Source organism: Medicago truncatula, chromosome 7 (genome assembly GCF_003473485.1).
Source record: "Medicago truncatula cultivar Jemalong A17 chromosome 7, MtrunA17r5.0-ANR, whole genome shotgun sequence".
Lineage (NCBI taxonomy): Eukaryota > Viridiplantae > Streptophyta > Magnoliopsida > Fabales > Fabaceae > Medicago > Medicago truncatula.
Window position 1 is genome coordinate 36,266,433 of NC_053048.1, and position 17,507 is coordinate 36,283,939.

The window sequence follows — 17,507 nt, forward strand, 5'->3', positions numbered from 1 at the left end:
GAGAGTTAGAGGAGTTGTCAATAGTTTGAGGAACATATTGTATTGTTTTCACTCGAGTCGTTGTAATTCACTTTTCTCCTAAATTGTGCAATTCCATAAGTGTTTTGAGTGTTTTTTAGTAAGGAATCATGTAAATCGACAAACCAAGACATCACATGAAGGATCAAAGATATGAAGATTGAAGATCAATGATTCTTAGAAGGTTTTTGAAGACAATACAAAGTGAAGAAAATTCATTTCAAGTTCCTAGGAGTTTTCAGACGGAAGAACGATCAAAAACGCAAGAATTCACACGTGAGGGGCTGCCTCATGCGCCACTGCGCATGGGACAGTGTTTGCCATGCCTCATGCGCATCCTGCACGTCAGGGATGCGCAACTGCGTTTTTCTGCGGGTTAAAGTCACTCTTTGCTTGCTTTTCAAGTTGGATCGGTGGAAAAAACCCGAACATATCAGGAGATAGGATATTCATTACAGTTCCAGATGGAGTTTCTCTTTTTTTCTATTTGTTCTCAATTGATGTAGTTTACCAATTTGAATGAATGAATGTCGTTGTGTTAGTCAAAAAACTAACTCATAGAATATATTATCTTCTATACCTATATATATATAAAGGGATTACATGATTTTTTTCTTTCAATTATACCCTTAGTTTAAACTATTGTATTTTTTTCTAATAAAAGGTTTGTGTGAGTTTGCCTAGTGCCAGTCATATTGTTTTCTTTGAGTTTGCCTAGACAAAAGGCATGTTGATATTAGTAATTCAAGTGTATATGTAGTAAATAGCTTAGTTTAGTTAGTTATGTGTTATGTAACTATCTTTCCTTGTTTATAGGCTTAGATTGTTAAGATCAAGGCTATTACATGTGTTGGATATTTGTATTGGTTGTATTGTTGCTAAAATAAATATTCTTGTTTGTGTTGTTGGAACTAATGTTCCAACATGTGTTTAGGCATCTCTGTAAGATGTTGGATACAATGTTCCAACATCCTAGCATGGTTCAGTGTGTCTGGGTTCATGCCTATTTGTACGCGCGCCCTTTATTGTTTAAGGAAACAATATTTCCGTATCTTATTGATCAAGCAACGTGCATATCTTTACAGAATCAGTTGTGGAATATTCCTAAAGTAGTATTTATATTTTAGGAAATATTTGTTATTGTTTTGGACGATCCTAAAGATGTTCCGACATTTTAGGACTTTCCATATTTGTTTCTGATTTCTGTTTTGCAGATTAGCTGAACCGATCTGCTTTGTTCTAAAGCCCAACTAAATTATTTGGCCCAAGCTGCTTCAGTATATAAGGGAGACTTCAAAACCTAATTGATCATCCGTCATTCTAAAAAGTTTAGATTTTTAGAGTTTTGAGTCTACATGTGCTCTACTCTTGTATTGATTGTGATGCAAGTTTAGAACCTTTATTGTGAGCCTTTCTTGTATCGTTTGTGATACATGTTTAGGACTGTGTGTTGAGTTTGATACTCTTGTATACTACACCGAAGTTGTGTAACAAGGTGCTAGTTGTTTGTTTGAAGGTAACTTCATCTTTAAGTTTGTGTTTAGGTCTGATAGGTCACAGAGGCTGTGACTGGCCATAGGATAGTGAGATGAGATCTCAGATCTAGGAGTTCCTAGGCTAAAGTCTATACGGGTAGGTCCTAGGTCTTTAGTGTAAACGAGAAGTTTGCTGAGAGTTATAGAATAAGGACTACAGTAGTGGATTTCCTTCCTGGCTTGGTAGCCCCGAGAGTAGGTGTACTGAATTGGGTCAACAAACTCACTGTGTTCTTTACTTTCTTGTCATTTATTTTTTTGTTTTTATTTCTGTTTATTTTGTGATGTTGGAACATTGAACGGAACATTATAAACGTTGAAACATCTTACAAACATATTAAAACAAATGTGCTAGAATTTCAATTTGCTTTGGAAGTAACTGCACATCACTTGTATATATATACGCCTCATCTTTGTGAATAATCAAATAGTTTTCATTCAATATTCAATCCTCTTTCAATCTCTATTATTCTCCCAAATTCTATACACTTTTCATCCCCAACAGATATTAGCATTTGGTAGAACAAAAGTGATGGAAAGCTTGAGGAATTTGTTGATAGTGGTTGAGTTGGATTTGTGATGACTCCGAGAGCAAAATCAAATATGATTTTTCTCTTGGTAATATTTTGATGGAACTCGAAAAAGTAAGATGTTGTAGTTGTTCAATCTTCAACTATAATTGAGTACATTGTTGCAACCGCTGCTTTGAATCAAACTATTTGAATTAAAAAGATATTGATCGATCTGCATCATGCACAAAACGGAACCAATTGTGCAATTATATTTATCTCTCTTTTCCAATCGAACAATTATATTTGTACACTCCCTACTTTTCATACGCACATTAAACATCTTATTTTTATCTTTATCTCTCTTTTCTATCACATCAACGTGTAGAATTCAACCTGTGGAGATTCTACCACTTAGTGGATCCGTCTATTGAGTTGAGCTCTTCTTATGAGTAGAATTCATAACATAAAGATAGCGTTATTAATTTCCCGCGCTCATTGTTACAGTTTATTGCATGATCAAGAAAATTTTCTGTACAAAAAAAATTACACTGTATAACATTATTAAGAAGAAAGTTCTACTGTGGCTAACAAATGCACATTTTAGTCACCTAAGAATACACAACATATGTAATGACTTGAATCTTCTTGATTTCTACATGTCACTCAGTTCTAATTCCTGTCCTGTCCATTGCTTCATTCTTTCTGATGCTTGTTCAACCTGAAAATTTTATAATTATTAGACCTGAGAGGGAGAAGATCCGGTATATATTCTCACTTTCTTAAGCTACTTTGATGATTAATCAGAAAAGCACTTAATCTCACCTCTTTGTTCCAATTTGTTTTATAGATAATATACACTAGGATAGCTGTCTGCAAAACTGTCCCACATATCATTCCAATCCAAATACCCTGAAACAATATTTTCTATCAGCAAAATTTTATAATCGAGTTTAGTGACATGCATCGACAATTTAGCAAAATTTTACTCCGCTACTCAATCATGTCTCGCCATATAGATATTTGTTAAAATATCTTAGAAAATAATATAACAAAGAGTCATTAAGGTACGATATATGTTTGAATGATTGTCGTGTCAGTACATTACCTGTACTCGGTAGCCCCCTTTGTAACCTAGTAAAAAACCAAGTGGGAGTCCCATAAGGTAATAACAAAATAGATTAATGTAAGCTACCAAAGCCTGCCATCCTCCTCCTACAGCAACACCTGCAATAATACAAAAGCTTTCGTGATTTCCTTATTGCACAATAGCGTGTGCACGCACATAAGCATTTATCATATCACTGCTTATGTATAAGTTATTTCTATAACAAGATTTGATAAAGTCAAACAATTTTCATACAAGTTGTAAGCTATTTTCATAAGCTGAAAACAACTTATCGACACTTCATGACTCGTTTTCATAAGCTCTTCCAAATAGTTTCGCAAGAAAAACTAAAACGAGTCAATCCAAACAGACATTTATATCTTCTATTAGGGTTTCTCTTACCTGATAGAACTGGTTGAACACTATTTAGAATCATGGTTATGCCAAGAAGAGATGCTAACTTAGAAACTGCCTTTTGCATTTCTACACTGTCGGTGAAAATGACAGCAAAGTGGTCTTTTGTAGCTAAAATAATGCCTGCAGACACTATTCCAATGATGAGAGACTCAACAACTGTGACAACAACAGAATATTTTGCAGCTCTTGGGTGTCCTGATCCAAGTGCATTGGAAACTCTTACACTGATAGAAGTAAAACAAACAAATTATTCATAGAAGTTGTAAAAAAATCTTACACTGAAATGGAACAACAATAATCACAAATCAAGAGTTTACCTGACAGCTGCATTGACCCCTATAAACAATATGCCTTCCCACCCATTCACATTCATGCTGATAGAGGGAAAACAAAACTATATAAGTAATTTAAGAGTAGATAAGAGAAAACAAGTAACTTAATTATAAAATATATTTTCATTTTTTCTTTTTCCCTTGATATAAGACTCTTTTCAAAATTCTACATGTATTGGTTATTTCTTTACAAATACTCGTGAACTTTGTCGGAGGGGTCCTATAATAAGGGACAGAGAGAAAGTATGATTTATGTGTCATGTTAGAATATTTTATCGTTGCAACTATTAGGAAAAATTTAAGTTGCACAATATTGAATACAGATGAGAATTGGAATAATTTCATAAAAGAGTGACATTCACCACCTTACATAAAAATTTAATATAGTATCAGAACTAAGTCCTAAGCGTGTATTAGGAGAAAACCTAGTGTTGAGTGTGAGGTGTATATTGGAAATATTGAAGTGAGTTATGCCAAATATAAAAACCTAATAACTACTTTATATTAGTTACACCTAACTCAAGCTACAATAAAAATATTGGCCAATTTTTAGAGGGCGGATTCTTGGCGAATTCGACAAAACTCAAGGTAGTGATTTTACAAGAGCTACACTTTAGAGGTTCAACAAAATCATGATGCCGTTGTAATTTTGTCATGTTGACCGTGTTTCCAAACCTACCCGAGAGTACAATCGAGTATCATTAATACTATGAATCATAGGGTAGAATAGAGATGTTTAGGTGTGATCTTACCATATTGAAAGTGAGCCAACAGCAATAATTGGATTATCCAAGTGTCCAGTGAGAACAATCAAGGTCATAAAATACCAAACCTCTAAACAAAGCATAATAGCTGAAGCAAAAGACAATTTAGTAAAACCCCAAAGATCCTTAAAAGCCAACCAAGACAAACCCCTCCAACCTTCTTTACACCAACCAACAACATAAAACATTTGAGCCAAAGCAATTCCCCAAGCTGATAAATCATAAGCTGCAGCAGCACCAGCTGTACCCCAACCAAGCACTTTAATAAAAAGAATCAGAATCAGAATATGAACAATAAGGAATATGAAACCCAACCATGCCAAAACTCCAACTTTGCTTTGTGCTTGTAAGAATTTTTGTGCTGGAAAATTTATGGCTAATGAAAATAACTGAGGTATAGATTGGACTGTGAATACTCCAGCTAGCTCTGCTATATCAGCTTCTTGCCCAAGGAGTTTTAAGATTGGTGTTGCATAAAGATATAGTGGTAAGATGAGAAAACATGAACCAAATAAGATTAGAATCGAACGTTGCATGTAAACACCAAGCATGTCTACTTGTCCTGCACCATATGCTTGTCCACATAGTGTCTCTAGTGCACTTGCCATTCCAAGCTGCATATTTAATGCAAAAATATCAAGGCCTCATTTATAAGCAACTTAAGCAAAAAAACATTTTTAAAAGCTTTCAGTCGTTTGTTACATATTTTGAAAAAGATGAGACGCTGTTTCGAGTAGCTTCTTTTGATAATCATTTTCAGATAGATGGTTTTTTTGGAAAAAGTGATTTTTGTTATGGTCAACAAATGCAAGTTTTTCTTATTTTATTTTAAGAATCTCTAAAAATCAATCTCTAAATTATTGAATATAAAAATTGCTTTTTGTTTTCGTAAATCAAAGTTCAGTTTTAATTAAATAAAGGAGCATATAATGCAAATATATGATAACAAATGAATCAAAAAGATAATAGAATTACTAACCATGAAGCCAAAAGAGAAGTTTGAAACAACAGACAAAGAGATTGAAACTGATGTAAGTTCTAAATCTCCAATATGTCCAACAAAAATATTTGTAAAGGTATTGATTGCATAATTGCATAATATTCCAAAACAAATAGGGCTTGCAATTGCCCAAAGCCTCGCCGATTCAACAATGACTACATTTGTTAAATCTTCAAAGCTATTTATTCCAGAATAGTCTCCAACATTGGTCTGAATGAGACCTTCAGGAGCATGGTGAAGTTCTGTTGTTTCGATAGAATTAGAGAACACTTTTCCTTGGATAAGTGGTGTTTCTCCCTTGGAAATGGTTCTATCAAGTGTTTCCCCAGCAGAGGATAAGCTATTGCTTCCCCCTGCAATGTTTCCGTCATTTTCGATACCTATTTTTGCGGTTTTCTATGAAACCTTTTTGTTTCTAAGATGTTGGAGAATGAAATGAAGCATTTGCATGCAAAAGTTAAAAACTCATGCAAAAGAAAGAAGAATAACAATAGTTTTTTTATGTGCATTTGCTTCTATGAACTAGTTTCAATCATTGTTTCTTTAGTGAGAGAAAAGATGAAGAATTTTATTATTCTATAATGTAGGATAGCCTTATAGAGTGAAATCATTTAAGCCATTGAAACTTATGACCAAGTCTCCTCCATTACAAACTCACCAAACCGTTATATACAGTTATTACTGTTAAATCCATTTATCTCTATTTTTTATTTTATCCAAACACCGTTGCTAAATGCATCATATCACGCGCGCGCGCACATATATACGAGGGATTAACTTACTCCGGAAACAACTAAGTTACTCCGTTATTACTAATTATAAACATTAGATTTAATCAATTTAACCTTTGAATTAAAATTTCTTATTGAGTAGATCAACTTCAGAGATTTCTATAAAAATTCGTCAATTTTGGAATATATTTAGAATCATGTTTTAGAATCTTATTTGAAATTTGTGTCAACATGTATTAAAAATAAGGAGATTTATTTTGACATGAAAACAGTCATTTTGTTGTCAAATAAAAAAGCTAGACTCTTTCGATTAACTTACTGCATGGTGCATGATCGGAGACTTCAACAACATTTTATCCAATGCGGAGAAATGGGGGTGTAATGATCACCTCAATCGGAGAATCTCAGGTTTTCGCAATGCGGTTATTGATGACAGTCTCACTAATATTAAGTTAGAGGGATATCCATATAATCGGTCCAAGGGTTTGCAAACAGACAAAACAGTTGAAGAGTGCCTTGACATGGCCATGGCCAGGACTGAATGGTTACAAATATTTCCAAATCACAAGTTCATCACTATTGCAACCATGTTGTATTGCAAATGATGGCATTATCCATTCATATATACCTTGAGAATTCATGGCTCCAGGCTCCATGCAGAAGACATCAAAGGGGTATCATATCATGGAGAGAATCCAGCTTTGTGCACAACACTTAAAAGCAATATTATCTATAAGACCGTAGATAAGTAAATGGCAAATTCTATGGTACATCCAACAATTTGAGTGTATTGGTACACCAAATCCTTAAATTAATAGTTAAATGAGTTATTTTTTGTAGGAAAAAATATTTTCCATCACCTATAATTATAATAACTAAATCTTATTTACCAAAAACATCAACACAATAAAATTTGATTTTTCTGAATTCCTATTACTCATAGTAGATAATTTTGATTATTTTTTACAATAAAATGTAGAAAAATTTAGTATGATTTTTCTAAAAAATGAAATGATGTTTTTTCTTATAAAATGATATTTTCTAAAATATATATGTCAACAAACACCTATTTCTTTCATAAAAAATGATAGTTAATTTATAAAAATGTAAGCGAAAGTACCGGTACACCTTAAATTGCGGGTGTACCGTAGAAGTTCCCTTAAATAAATGTGTAACAGATCAAATTGGTTCAATTTTTGAGAGAAAATAAATCCCAATCAATTCTAAATTTTTTTTGATAAATTTCATTTAAAAAAAACAATCAATTATAAATAGTTTGTTTGATTTGGTTCGGTTCATCGTATTCACATTTCAAACAAAATTCATAAAGTTATTTGAAGCACTATGAATTTTTTTATACTATTAAAATAAGTACATAAGGTAAAATAAAAAATATATATATAATGTTTAAGTAGACACATCATGAACACAATATGTTGTGAATTCCGGACTCAAATTTCACACCAATACAAACTATGATGTGTGGAGCAAGTATCAATGGCAACCAATTACCAAATGTAAATAACCACAAGCAATAACAACAAGTTCATAGCAAAACCACAATTCAACCAAGGAATAAACAAGATAAAGAGAGTAAAGAAAAGATAACAACACCAAGAAATGTTCACCCAGTTCGGTCCAACTTGACCTACTCTCGAGGAGAGATTGATCTCTCCAATCCACTATCAATGAATTCTTACAAAGAGATACAAATGCGTTACAAAAAATTAGTTTCAACAAGCTCACAAAGAACAACCCTAATTTCTACCCATTTTACCAATCTCACCAATGAACAAGACGCTCATGATTTTCACTCTCCCAAGGTTTTTACAATTTTTTTCCCAACTCTAGAATCTAATCCCCAAAAGAGAACCAACCCTTAGCCTTTGACTTCATTAAGGATCTTCTCTTTTGGTTTTACAAGACTCACCCAAGTTGTTCACAAAAGACTCTCCACTCATGTGTTTTCCAACCCCATGAATCTTCCTCAAAAGGCACCAACCCTTTTCACAAGAGCCCCCTCTTTTGGTTCTCCAAGATTCACATCTTGAAGCTTTGAACCTCACCCAAAGACCCTCAACCTTTAGTATCTAAAACCCTAAAAGTTCCCTCCTTTGGTTTTCATGAGATTCACCAAGCTTACTCAACAAATGGGTCAAAGAATGCTTATATTGTGTTCAGATCCGGACAAAATTGTGTCACGATTTCCCAAATCGTGACACGTTTGGTGCGTACGACCCAAGGTACGACCAACCTTATCCTGAAAACGTGCCCAGCAAACTGAAAATCGTGTTACGTTTTCCCAAAATCGTGTCACGATTGGACACCCTGAAAACCATACTCACTGCCTAGAAAATTGTGACACGTTTGCCAAATCGTGTCACGATTCTTCACTTTCACAATATTCATTTTTGAGGCACTTTGCAACACAATATATATTTTAAAGATAACACTATTAATATAGTGTGAAATAATAATAATAATAATAATAATAATAATAATAATAATAAATATATTACTTTGGTTCGAGTCTCGGGTGATAGTTTTTGATTGGTTTTATTTGATTTACAAACGAACATGGAAAGAAAAAACAACCAATTAAATCAGTAGATTTTTTAGTTCATCAGATCATTAGTTTGCTTCTTTCACCCTTAACTTAGGTTTGCTTCTTTCACCCTTAACTTAGAGATGTATAATGAGGGAGAATATAGGGTGGGGTGTACTAAAACGAAAGATAGTGTTAATACCATCCGCAATGAAAATATCCTAACTACATAAGTTATAGTGCCTAAGAGCATCCGAATCATGACACCCATTTTAGTTGCTTAAATGGATCCTTCAATTATATATTTTAGGTTTAATTGCACTTTTGGACCCCTATCTTTCCAAAAGTTGCGGTTATGACCCCCTAACTAATTTAAATACAAAACAGTCCCCTATGTTTTAATTCTTTGACAGTTTTGGACCCCCAGTCCATTAGTGAGGTGCCACGTGGCCCCCTAAATAATACATGTGGCACCTCACTAATGGACTGGGGGTCCAAAACTGCCAGAGAATCAAAACATAGGGGGCTGTTTTGTATTTAAATTAGTTAGGGGGCCATAACCACAACTTTTGAAAAGATAGGGGTCCAAAAGTGCAATTAAACCTATATTTTAAATATCAATACAACTCATCCAAAAATCTAAAATGGAACCTCCTCAAAATAAACTCACTCTCAAACAATTATAAAATTGGGTCCCACTGTGTTGACATCGTTGCCTTGCAGAGGACCGGTTCTAACTTTAGCTACTCATGTTGAAAGTCAATTATCGATAATCACTTACAAATTTTATTTTTATTAGCCAATTATCGATAATCACTTACACATTTTTACTGCCATTTGTAAAGACATTCTAAAAAAGTGATTGCTAATCAGACTCTAATAGGTACTTTTATTGTAGAGAAAAGAATATGATTACTCAATGGAAAGAGTTGCTCATTTAAACTCTCTTTCTCTCATCGGGTCCCAAAACATTGTTTTTTGAAAAGACACCCACATCATTTTAATATTAAAATGTAATGGTATAGAATTATAGATAAATGATACTACATTCGGTCCTATTTATAAGAAACAATTGATTTTTTAGATTTATTGAGTAACTAATGTATCCGGTCTAGGGTCAAGGGAAATTTCTAACTTCTCTCTCTACCTCTCCTCCCGAGCTCTGTTTAGGGTTTCCTATTCATCTAAGTGGTGTTTTCCCCTGCACCTCTTGGCCTTCCCCAGCACCTCCTGATTTCCTGTTTCTCTCTTCTAATTGTGTTTATGTCTGGATTTAGATATAAATCTAATTTCTGATGGAGGTTTGGAAAACGGGTGATGTGTCAAGTAGATAAAATAGTCACAAGGAAGGGGAGTTTTGAATTGTGACCCTTTAAAAATTATCCTGAAACTTAAAAGTGATTCTCAAGTAGTTTACTTGGAATAGTTAAGTTAACATTCTGACTTCAGAACGTTCTGAAGTTCATACACAAAAACAGTTTAATAAAGTAAATGTGTAAGTGTGTGTTGTGTATACTGTAATTAAAGAGTATAGAGAAGAAGGAAAGAACACATAGAGAATTATAGTGGTTCATCCAACGTGGGCTAGTCCACTCCTCACAATCTTGTGAGAGTTTCCACTATGATGCTTGAGATAACCTCTCAAGTCCTGCACCTTACAATCTTTGTTCACCTGAACAATTACAACTCTGTATTCTCTAAGCCTCAGCAGGCTTGCACCTTGTTGCTAAGTTAACCACTTAGAATTTTACAACCTTTGCTCAAACTAACACTTTAGTACCCCTAAAGCTAGATGAGACTTTGTTACAATTTGTATGGAGGTTGAATGTTTGTGAATCAAACAAAAGAGGAAGAGGAAGAAGTTATCTTTAAGATAAAAGAGAGTATTGATTTGCACTAAGGAAACAAAAGTCTTAGAGATTGATCAATTTCAATTTGCAAGAGTTTCAAACAAAATCAAGTTGTTTTCTTGTATGCTTGCAATGGTGCAAGTTTTGCTAAGGCCTTGATCTCTATTTATAGAGTCTTTGGGCTCATATAGCCGTTGTAGGGTGTCCAGTGGTGTTATGCCATGTGTCCTGAATCCCACAAGCTTTAACTTGAAATTCTGGGCAAACATTCTGATCTCTGATGAACATCAGAATGTTGTTGTGTTCATGATGATCTTCATCTGGGTTCATCATATATGAATGAACACATGAATTTTTGGGCGTGTCATATGCTTTTCATATGGATTTTTGGGCAACAACCAAAGTATGGGCTTTTCCACATACATCAGAATGTTCCTTTCCCATATTTGCCTTGGGACCAGTGCAGGAAAGATCTAGTGGGATTCTGCATCTTCATGCTCATGCTTTGAGGGATTGTTTGGTCCTTGTACTGTACCAACTCCCATACGTGTCTATTTCTTGTTGATCAAGACATATTTTCTTTTGCTTTTGCTTTTTGCTTTTCACCTACTGTACTGTTCAGCATGTGCTGAGCTGAACATTCTGACCATCAGAATGTTCCCTCTGTTTCACTTAGGATGATTTGTAAAAAACTACCATTTGATGTAATCAAATCCTAATAGTGAAATAGTAATGAAGAGCAGTGATATTAACATCTAGGATGATATTCCCTTGTGGAATATTCCTAGTACATCAATGTTCATAGTCTTAAATGAACATTGAATATCCTTTTTGACATAATCCTTGTATATGACTTTATTTCTTGATTGATCCATGCAAATGTACTTTCCTGGACATATATTCATGTCACACGTGTCTTGCATGACCTTGATCAAAGTTCTTGAGATTCTTGGCTTGTATTAGAACAACCTTCTGATCTCTGCTTGAACATTCTGATCTTCGAGCAACATGTTGATCTAACTTTCTGACCTCAGTGTTAGATCATGAATTTAAATGTCCTTTGATTTCTTGATTCCTGGTTTGATTTAAACCTTGTTCCTGTCTTAGTAAAACACTCAAGAGCACAAGTTAAATACCAAGGAATTAATCAAAGTCCATTAATTCTATAATCATATTTGTTTATTATCTTTAAAATTAATTAGGGATTTTGCCTCAACAATGTGTTGCTGTTGATGTATCCACAACCCTTCACTGCCATAACTTCTCCTCCCTTGACACGCCCACCGATAGCTCCTCCACCAGCAAACGTGTTCGCGAAGAGAGCTCCACCAAAGCCACCATGGATGCTCGACATATTTTAGAACTCAAGGGTGACAATTTCAAAATTGGTTAACTGTGTCTCTTTGGATGTTTCCTTGTTTTTCATGTTCTACTTATGTTGCTGTGTCTTTGTGTTTAACTTAAAGTGTGTTGTTGTGTGTTTGTTTTCTTTGTTTTACTTGTGTTGTTGCATTTTTTTTTGTAAGTGCCTTTACAATTTCCCTTTTGGGTAACTTGTGTTTCCAAGATGTTAATAGTAAAGTTGCACTCTACATGTTTGTTAAAATTCCCCAAACGAGATCGATGTTATCAGGTAAGAAGGACTGGACAGTCTCATATGATGTTGTTAATACCAACTTGTGCAACTCTTCCTTGTTTCATTTCTCTTCCAAGCGTGGGATCAATCTTGACATAATAGAGACCACTTATAGTCGAATTGAGCTTGCAGTCGTAGCCAATTTGATATGTAACTGGATAGATATAAAGATTGTGGATTCTCTCATTCTTATTGTCATGGACCGTGTACGAAAGACTTTGCAAGCAAGGTTGTTAGTCTGTAGATGTTGTGTTAACAAAACCAGTTTGGCTGCTAGTCAATCTTTGTTTATTGATGATTATCATATCTTGTTAGGCTTTATCTGTAATGATTTTCTTTTATCTTGGTGGAGATGTTCCAAACAATTTGTTCACTCCAGATGTAGCCCTTGTGGCATTTGCTTTGATTGAATAAATTTGCTTTTACCGTAAAAAAGAATGTATACGATTTTGAATATAGATCAAATACATCAATTATTCAATGAATTTAAAAAGTCAATTGTTTCTTATAAATATAATAGAAAGGAGTATAAAGTTATTGGCGTGACCCATTTAAAAAATTCTTAAATATACTGAGTTTGAGTGATTGAGTACTTACTTGATATTATTATTTAAAATTTGTGAATTAATGAAATGTTCATATGAAACCCACTTAAATACCCAAATGGATACCTCTAATGTGATGCTCACAGAAGAAATTAATTATAAATTTAATTAGTATATTTTGTTAGTGTATAATTACTTTACACATGCATCCAATAATGTGTTGTCACGTCAATTAATAAATATGAAAATATATAAGTTGTCATATTCATTAGTAGACATAACAATACATCGTTAAATGCATTTGTAAAATAATTGAACACAGTGACAGCCCGGTAGTAGGATGATGGTGTAAAACTGGGAATGAGTAAGCTTTAGTTTAAGTGAATTAGAAGCATAGTGGTCAGCACTTAAAAAAAACAACAACAAACTAATCTTTAAATTCAATCTCAAACAAAAGAGTAAATATTAATGTAAGTCCTAACATTCATCATTCAAAAGTCAAAACAAACAAAAAACAATTATTCAATGAATAAAGTAAAAAAAAATTCTTATATTAGGATTAGGATTCGGAGTGAGTATAAAAAAAAGTTTAGGTTTATGTCCCCAAGGACTCATTGAGGTCAGAGCAGCCTCACAACTCAGAACACTCACAAAATACCTACGATATATAATTATAGATTAATTTATTATACAATAAACTATGGACTCTTTCCAAGAACAATTTCAGACGATAGAAATAAAAAAATAGCTACTGGTTTGATGAACATCTATTATATTCTTGAAATGCCTGAGATATATACAAAGAAAACATAAAACAGACATTATTTACAAGTGCAATATGCTCCCCCCACCCCACTTCCACCCCCAAATAAAAAGAAAATAGCATAGAAAAAAAAATATATTGATAAATTTTTGAAAAACAAAATGTAAAACAGAAAATCAAAACAAGGAAATGGACAAAAAGCCATCTGTGAGCATGAATTGTGGCATCTAAGAACAAGCTATATGGTATAGCTGTAGCATTCTGTCAAAATCTCATTCATCTTCTCAAGAGATATACCGATGATTGAGCCTTAAATAATGATGCGTCGATGTATCACGAATCGAATATGAATCTGCAGCTACCATCATCTAACCAGTTATCATACATTGAACTTCTTCATCTATCTTTCATATATCTAGCAAACTTTGATTTTAAGACAATCAAACTAATTCATTGTCTGGTCAAAATATCATCTCCTGCAATATCAAATCGAAAATAATAAGCATTTCACTAAAGCTCAGCATAATAAATTTATAAAAAGAAAACTACAAAGCACTAACACAAACACCGACACAACACTAACACGTCGACCTTGGTAATAGTTTGAGAAAACAAAATGATTGAATGTAACCACATGTGTCGGTTTCGTATCGATGTCAGACACTGGTGACACCTTCAATCTGAAGTGTGGTGCTCCATAAGATAAAAATGGACAGTTAAGACCAAAGGGTTGAGGTGGGGGGACAATTTTTCTCGTATTCAATGAAAACAAGTTTAAGGCTCTACTTTTTCAGTTATTATAGTGAATATGGAATTAATGCAATAGCCATACCTGGTCACATATAGGACAAGAGTCACTTCTTTCCATCCACTCAAGAATGCAAGATAGGTGAAAATGATGTTCACATTTCGTCAGATTTTTCGGATTATCGTCATCGTATTCTGCATCAAAAATGAAAAAATCTCAAATGATTGCTTTCAACATACTAAGAAAGAAAAAAAAAAGCTTACTCCTCCTTGCGTAATAGGCTGAAACATAAAAAATCTAACACTTAATATCCGTCTTTTAGTTACACAAGCAACCGTACCTTCAAGACAAATAGGGCAGCCATCCTCTTCTTCTGTTGCCAATACTTGAATTCCATTTGATTTTGATAGTTCTACCTTCCTTGGAGATAGAGATGCAGATTTTTCTTGAGTTTTACAATCTGATTCTTCAATATCATCGTGTGTAATTGAGGTTTCGAAGCTACTAAAACTGACAGTTTCTTTGCAAGACTCGGAATCAGGTGATGCAGAACCCCCGAAGACAATGTCATAAGGAAGAGGCACGGGAGGAGACCGGAATGTATCAGGTATGGATGCTTCCAGGTTCAAGCCAACCAGAAATCCAGCAGAGATCGAAGCAGTGGTAGCGTCATTGGAGGTTAAAGACTCACGTTCTTCAAAAGTTGGCGGGCACTGAAACCAGAGTTTTCATGTTTTAGATCATAAACACATAACAAGATATAAATAAACAGTTTAGTTAAGCACTTGTAGGCTTATTGCAGAAACACTTATCACATAAATACTTATGAATAAGCTGTTTCTATAACAAAGGATAAAATGAAGTCAAATTGTTTTCATATAAGCTATAAAATATTTTCATAAGTTGTCTTGGAGAGCTAATAGAAATAACCCGAAAACAACTTCTAGACGTGTCAATAGCAGTTTCCAAAAGTTCTACCAAACAATAATCCTTAAACTATAATCTAAAACAATAAACTTGTAGCCAGACCAGATTATTCTTTCAGAAGTACTTAAATTTGAAGAGAACGGCAAAAACAATCCATGTCACTCTGCATCTTGTTAACGCAGTCATTGCTAATGCTAATATGAAATAGTTGGAACTTTCCTTCATCAAATGGTTCCTCACACAATCATTGCTAATGCTAATGATTAAAATGATAAAAAGGTGACTAATGTTGGAGATGAAAATAATGGAGCAAGATTACTTGATATATTGTTAAAAGAGAGGATAGAAAAAAATACTAACATAGTAATAAACTGGTGTTCCTTGCAAATGATGTTTTCTGGCAGAACAACAGCAACCTCCCATTTTTTTACTAGTTCTTTTTGTTACTCGATCAAAAATATCATCGACAGTTTCATTCTCTTTTGTCCATTCTGCTATCACAAGCCTAAAAATAACATTGATGGTTAATTCACAATTTCACATTAGAAACAAAATCAAATATTTCAAAAAAGTTACAATGACATGAAAGGAAACTTTAAAATATGCAATCAAATACAAAGTATACAATTAGAGGGTCACTAGCAGAAAAGTTCTAAATTTTAAAAAATGAAATAAATTGGTTTGGTGTAAACTTTAAATAACAGAGGGAAAAAAATGTTTTATTCATTTCTAATCCTTAGTAAATTTGGGTTTGAGAAACCTCCCTGTTCACTTCTTTGAAGTTCATCTTGACTCAATTATTTTAAGAGGCTTCCTATATCACTCATCACTTCAATGTTATTTCTTTAAAATCATTGGCAAATTAGCCAATCAGAGGATTTCAATCTATGAATCTACGACACTTCAGATTAAAGGTGTGTCTGGTGTCCAACACACGTGAGTGTCTGACACTGAATACATACATGTGATTATTAATCTGTGTCTGTGTTTCATATATAGCTAATAGATTATAGCAGTTTCAATAGACACAAAACTTCTTAAACAAAATTTTCAGTTTTCATATCTATTACTATTTCTTTAACATCCTATTTACATGTTACAAGAATTAGCATATCAATTTTAACAAAAAAAAAAAACTTTACAGACATAAACCAATCCACAAAACCAACAACATCCAACAAGTTAAAGAACAAAGAAGAACATAGAAACAATCATACAACAAGAACCACCCTCCACTACAAGACAAAAAAAAAACAGAGGAAACATCTTGAACCAAAACACCCCAACAACAAAAAACAATAACCCTTTTGAGAGAACAAGAATTGCGTGAGGAAACCAAAACAAACACAATCAAATTCAGAACACAAAACCCTATGCAAAGCCCAAAAGGATAGCCAAAAAACACAAGTTGGTGAACAGTTACAATCCATGAAAACTGATAAAACTAAGAGTGAAGAACACAAAAAACTTACCTTTATGGAAGCAAAAGAAGAGATGAAGAGAAAGGTGGGAAATTTGTTGGTTTGTTGTGGAATTTGGTTGCTTGAAGGTGGCTATGGTTATGGCTATGACTATGTATCTTTCTTTCTTTATATTAAAAATTAAAAAGATTACATTATAATATAAACTTTTCATTAGTTCCATAAACACACAAAAACATAATGATAATGTAAAATAGTTCTACACAATCATCCAATAAAAATGCATCATATTGACATGTAAACATAAATTGTAATAATTTAAAAAAAAAAATTATCTTTAAATTTATGGTTTTTATTAGACGTCGGTGTAAAAACTAGTTTACACCGATAATATATAACTTATTTTCTTTAGTTAAAGTTACTTTACATCGACATATATTCAGGATAAAGTTTAATTATAAATATACTAAAAAGTGAGTGGATATGAGTATTATTAAGAAGCATTTAATATATTTTATTAATAACTATATAAATAAGAAGTAAATTATATTTTTTATGGGAAGAATCCAATTATTTTGTGTTTGAATATTGTAAATGTATATTTTAGAAATAGTTTCACTGAGAAACAAGTCAAACAAATTTCTATAAAAATAATTTT

At 33.2% G+C, this 17,507-nt stretch overlaps 2 protein-coding genes across 2 annotated transcripts; both read right to left on the reverse strand.

The window, feature by feature from the left end:
• Window positions 1-2,717: 2,717 nt before the first annotated feature.
• LOC120577066 (protein DETOXIFICATION 34) lies at window positions 2,718-12,163 on the reverse strand. The gene is made up of 8 exons (XM_039827980.1): window positions 12,021-12,163; window positions 5,663-5,993; window positions 4,672-5,297; window positions 3,905-3,961; window positions 3,573-3,811; window positions 3,171-3,289; window positions 2,888-2,974; window positions 2,718-2,783 (listed from the first exon to the last, which is right to left on the reverse strand). The coding sequence occupies exons 1-8, from the start codon at window positions 12,161-12,163 to the stop codon at window positions 2,718-2,720; spliced, it is 1,668 nt and encodes a 555-aa protein (XP_039683914.1).
• A 1,566-nt stretch (window positions 12,164-13,729) lies between these two features.
• On the reverse strand, window positions 13,730-17,058 carry LOC120577136 (probable E3 ubiquitin-protein ligase RHB1A). Its single transcript, XM_039828169.1, has 5 exons — window positions 16,901-17,058; window positions 15,789-15,933; window positions 14,842-15,214; window positions 14,586-14,695; window positions 13,730-14,229 (listed from the first exon to the last, which is right to left on the reverse strand). Exons 2-5 carry the CDS (start codon window positions 15,849-15,851, stop codon window positions 14,215-14,217), a joined length of 561 nt encoding a protein of 186 aa, XP_039684103.1. The 5' UTR covers window positions 15,852-15,933; window positions 16,901-17,058; the 3' UTR covers window positions 13,730-14,214.
• Window positions 17,059-17,507: the final 449 nt, after the last annotated feature.